Source organism: Monopterus albus, unplaced genomic scaffold (assembly GCF_001952655.1).
Source record: "Monopterus albus unplaced genomic scaffold, M_albus_1.0 scaffold269.1, whole genome shotgun sequence".
Taxonomy (NCBI): domain Eukaryota; kingdom Metazoa; phylum Chordata; class Actinopteri; order Synbranchiformes; family Synbranchidae; genus Monopterus; species Monopterus albus.
In genome coordinates, this window is record NW_018128149.1 from 991961 (window position 1) to 996390 (window position 4430).

A 4430-nucleotide genomic window follows, 5' to 3' on the forward strand; every position below is an offset into this window, starting at 1 on the left:
GTCCTGAAACAGACAACGGGATAAAAAGTGGCATAATTAGAAAATGTGTATATGTGTAAGAGATTTAACAAATTGTAATGTTACTGTGGACTATTTCATTTGTATCTGCATTTGTACAAACATCGTATTCCCGCATATTCACTCTCACCCTCCTGACAGTAGTTTAACAGCAGTAGTGCTGCAGGCGGAAGAAACGTTTAACAAAAGAAAAAAGAATTACTGACGAGAACACATTCTTTGTACCATATAAAGCTAATACTGTTACATTTGGTAGGAACAATATGAAAAGTAAACAGAACTTACGGTACCAACTTGCTTCCGCTGTTGTCCTGAGAAACTGCCCCGGGATGTTTCCTTTTCAAATGCTCCTGCATGGTGCTGGTGCTGTTGTGAAACGCCATTTCTGCTTTGCAGAGCTGGCAGAGCACCATGTTGTTTGGTATGTGCTTAAAATGCTGCCAAACCTTTGGTGACTGCAGTCACGGTATTTTCACGTTCCCCGGACACGCCATGCTGCTAGTGCTTTGGCTGCGTCCGAAACCGCCTACCACCATACTGTATAGTAGCCGAAAAGCAGTAGGCGAGGCGAGTAGTATGTCCGGATTCGTAGTATTCCAAAAACAGTAAACGAAAAGTACCCGAATGACCTACTGCTTCCGGTTGGATTTTGCAGTGTGCATACGATGGACACTTCACTATCCCATGATGCCCCGGGAGAGGAGTTATCCAACGAAGAAGACGCTGCTATGAAAACGTATGTCACGTGATGTATCAACATGGCGGATGTAGTACGTCCGAATCTCATTCATACTACCAGGCTTCATACTATACAGTACCTACTGTTTTAACGGTCAGTAAGTAGGTACTTCATCTCTTTCAGTACGTACTGTCACAGTATGCGGTTTCGGACACAGCCTATGTGTATCCATGCTCGCGTTACTGCCTACTTCCTACTTATCGTCTTCTGCGTCCTTTTAAAGGGCGGTTGGCATCCAGCTTTTGGCGCATTACCGCCACCATGCTCTGGAGTGTGAAACTGAAACTTGTCTTACAAATTTTTTTTTGTTTCCTACATATGACAAGTCGACGATTAATATGCAAATCGACTAATTATCATAATCAATTAAGTCGATTAAGTCAAATAATCACTACAGCCCTACTGAGCTTCTTAGTGTCAGTGTGCTGCTTAGCTGTTGGACCACAACTTTGTCATTACTCTCATAGTGTCATTTGTCAAACAGCTCTTTCTGCTACCTGCTTAGTAGAGAGACACAGAGACTAGCTGCTGAATGCAGGGGAACATTTAGCAGATTACTGGGTAGAGACCAAAAGAGAGGGAATACTGGACTCCCGTTCATCATGTGGACACAAACACGACTCCACAAAATGATCACATTGCTCTGGAACTGTTTACGTGTAATTAAGCAAGTGTTTATCATCAGCTTCATCATATTAATTTAAAATGTGTTGATACATCAATGTTTTGTTCAAAATTCATTTAAAAAAAAAGAAAAAATTAGGTGGGTTTATGCATTTTTCCACCTACAACATCTGACCACCTCTTCTGGGTACTAACGGGAACTGTAGCCACTCTGACGTGACGTCCCTCCTCCCACACAGCTCTCTGAGAGCTATAGTGGTCTGTGGCTGACACATTTTCACAGCAGAGCCTGCAGGAATTGTTAGTGCAAAATAACATAGCCTAAAGCTAACACCTGGTAGAATTAAACACTTGCCATTTTCTTTTATTCTCACTTAAATTCTGCTTTAAAGCTAAAAAAAAGTGATTCCTATTTCTGCAAAACACCATGATTAAATAGGCTTTAACAAGAGAGATCTGGGAACTCTGGATGGTAAAATCATTTCTTTCATTCTCTCACCCTCACACTCTCTTTCTCGAGTTCTCCATATCTTCCTGTGTTCGATTGCCAGCCACCTCCTCTCCAAATCCCTACCTCTCATAATGCTTGAGCTCTTTTATAGTACTACTCCCTCTTCATACGACTTATGTCAGCTTCTACACAACACAGATACTGAACAACGAAGCTGGACAGTGACATTTCTGTTCACTTTCACATTCAGAAAACATATTTGCTACACATTTGCCAAATGGGAATGAGAGCTACAGTAATAACATGTGCCGTTGCCGTTATCTGATGCCCCACAGGCCAGACAGTGAATGTAAGATAAATTTATATTTTATCACCATTATGCAACAGACTTATGGAAGCGTCACCAGGCAAACACAAAAATCAACATTTGCTTTTAGATAAGTAAAGCAAAGAAAGATGTTTTTCAAGGTAGTCCTAAAATATTCCTACAATATCCCCATGTAGTCATCATCATATTATTATGCACGAGTGTTAATGTTTATTTTTTACAATATTACAATGGGATACTTTTAAAATATGAACTTCTCCTGTGACAGCACTGCAAATATGGGACCACAAATACAATAACATGCAACTGGCCATAAAGGGTTACAGTGTCAGAAATATGAAGGGAAATATTTTATGAGTATGGGCAAAAATCTAAAAAGCTAAGATCTATAAAGTGTGACACATTATGAACCACCCACCGATCCACAGCTTTAGTTTCTGCTATCAGTGTAATCATGATCATAGGTTTACATTGCCTACAGTTCTCCAATTAATGGATTAAAAGGCAAAGTGGTGGTAGTTTCAATCATCAGTGTCACATTAACAATATTTATAATAACCTCTCAAATAAAAACACCAACATTTACCAGATGCTGCTTCTCAAATGTGAGGATTTATTAGTTAACCATGTCATATCACCATCTGTCATTATATGACACACTTTTGGTTGTTTAGCCATTGGTGCCACAAAGTACAGGATTTATTCATCCATTCGTTTTTGGCATTTTAGAGAACAATGAAAGAAATAATCTAAAGGTAAAAACAGATGTCAGGTTAGTCCCATTGTAACATCAATATTGGATCACAAACAGCATAAAAATGTAAGTGGAAGACATTTAAAAGAAAAAATGCAACCAAAATAAGTTGCACAACAATAACCAACCAATCAAGCTGTAAAAAAGCAGCAAATCTTTACTTTTAATCAAATCTTTATATTTTAGGGATAGTTTCAGTATTTAGCTGTAAACTTGCCTGATTGATACAAGGATTGTCGACTGTTTTCCTGTTGACTAATAGATTAATCGACTTTCAGTCCTGAAAGTCCAGGATTCTTTTATTACTTAAAAATACTTACAGCAGCACTACAAACACCCGTGTGTTACATAACAACCTCTGACAGGACTAATTCAGACTATTTTTATGCCAAATAGCCGAGCGAAGGTGCGTGTTTTTCCACCTGCGTCTCCAACGACTTCTCAACTCAGACTTGAGAAAAAGGTTAACTAGGCACCGTGTGGGGTGAACGGACATACCTGGGTGACTCTGGTATCCGTCTACAAACAGAAGTACACACCTTGTCTAGGCAGCTGACTTTCTCCGTCGGGTAAACGATCTTCCCGCAGCGGGCACACGGGGGGTTCATCCTCCAAACCTCCTCTCTGCTCTTCTACGGCGAAATTCCCTTGAGCTTTACTGTTGTCCGGAAAGCACCCGAAGGTCCCCGGTGAACCGCCCTTCAAGCTACGACACCGTAAACAAAGTGGAGCGGCTAAAACGTTCACAGAAAGACAGCGGCTCCGCTCCTTCTCTCCACGGGGCACAGTCCGCTCTGGAGGCTTGATGCTGAGCCGAGACCAATCACATCATCGAGGGCAACAATCTAGCGAAACTTAGCGCGAGACAACAGGAAGTTAGCTCTGAAAAGCAGGAAGTCAGCGATGCGTAGCTTTACCTTCAAAGTAAAAAAACCACCCCCATAAAGGTTCACCGTTTGATTGGTTTGAATGTTCTCTTAAAAACACGACAGACTATGAGACAATGGGTCCCTGGGCACAGACGTGAAAGCCCCCCCCACACACACCCCATAATGAAGTGAGAGCCACAAACTGGAAGATCCAAAATAACTATAAACTACACTGCATTGGCCTTTTTTTCTCTGTTTGCAGTCATTTTGTGCCTCTTTGCAATTGGTTTGCATATCTTTGTTGTATTTTTGTGACTTAAGGGTTGTTTTGCAGCTACCTGGATGCAATCTGTTTGAAAGCCTCCCCTCTGGACGGCGTCACAGTTTCTTCCCCCAGGTTGTCACTCTGGTGAACACTTAACCAACTAGAAAATTGCATTTTCTGAAGAACATGCGTATGGGTGCTGAGTGCTGAAAAATCGCCCTGAAAATGCTGAGCATTTTTACACCTGAATGCTTTTGCTAGCTGTAATTATGCTGAAGTTGGAATTTCCCCATTTATTTGAATAAGGCAAGATTTTCAAAATAAAGCTAAATATTCCAAAAGTATAAAGTTTAGGAAACTTCAGAAGAGAAGCATGAATGTC

General features: G+C 40.8%; 1 protein-coding gene across 1 annotated transcript in view; it reads right to left on the reverse strand.

The window, feature by feature from the left end:
- Positions 1 to 3765, reverse strand: part of nebl (nebulette) — a 119771-nt gene extending 116006 nt beyond the window's left edge. The window contains exon 1 of the mRNA XM_020621902.1: positions 3454 to 3765. Within this exon, the coding sequence (XP_020477558.1) occupies positions 3454 to 3522 (69 nt within the window). The 5' untranslated portion in view covers positions 3523 to 3765. The remainder of the gene's footprint in view (positions 1 to 3453) is intronic.
- Positions 3766 to 4430: the final 665 nt, after the last annotated feature.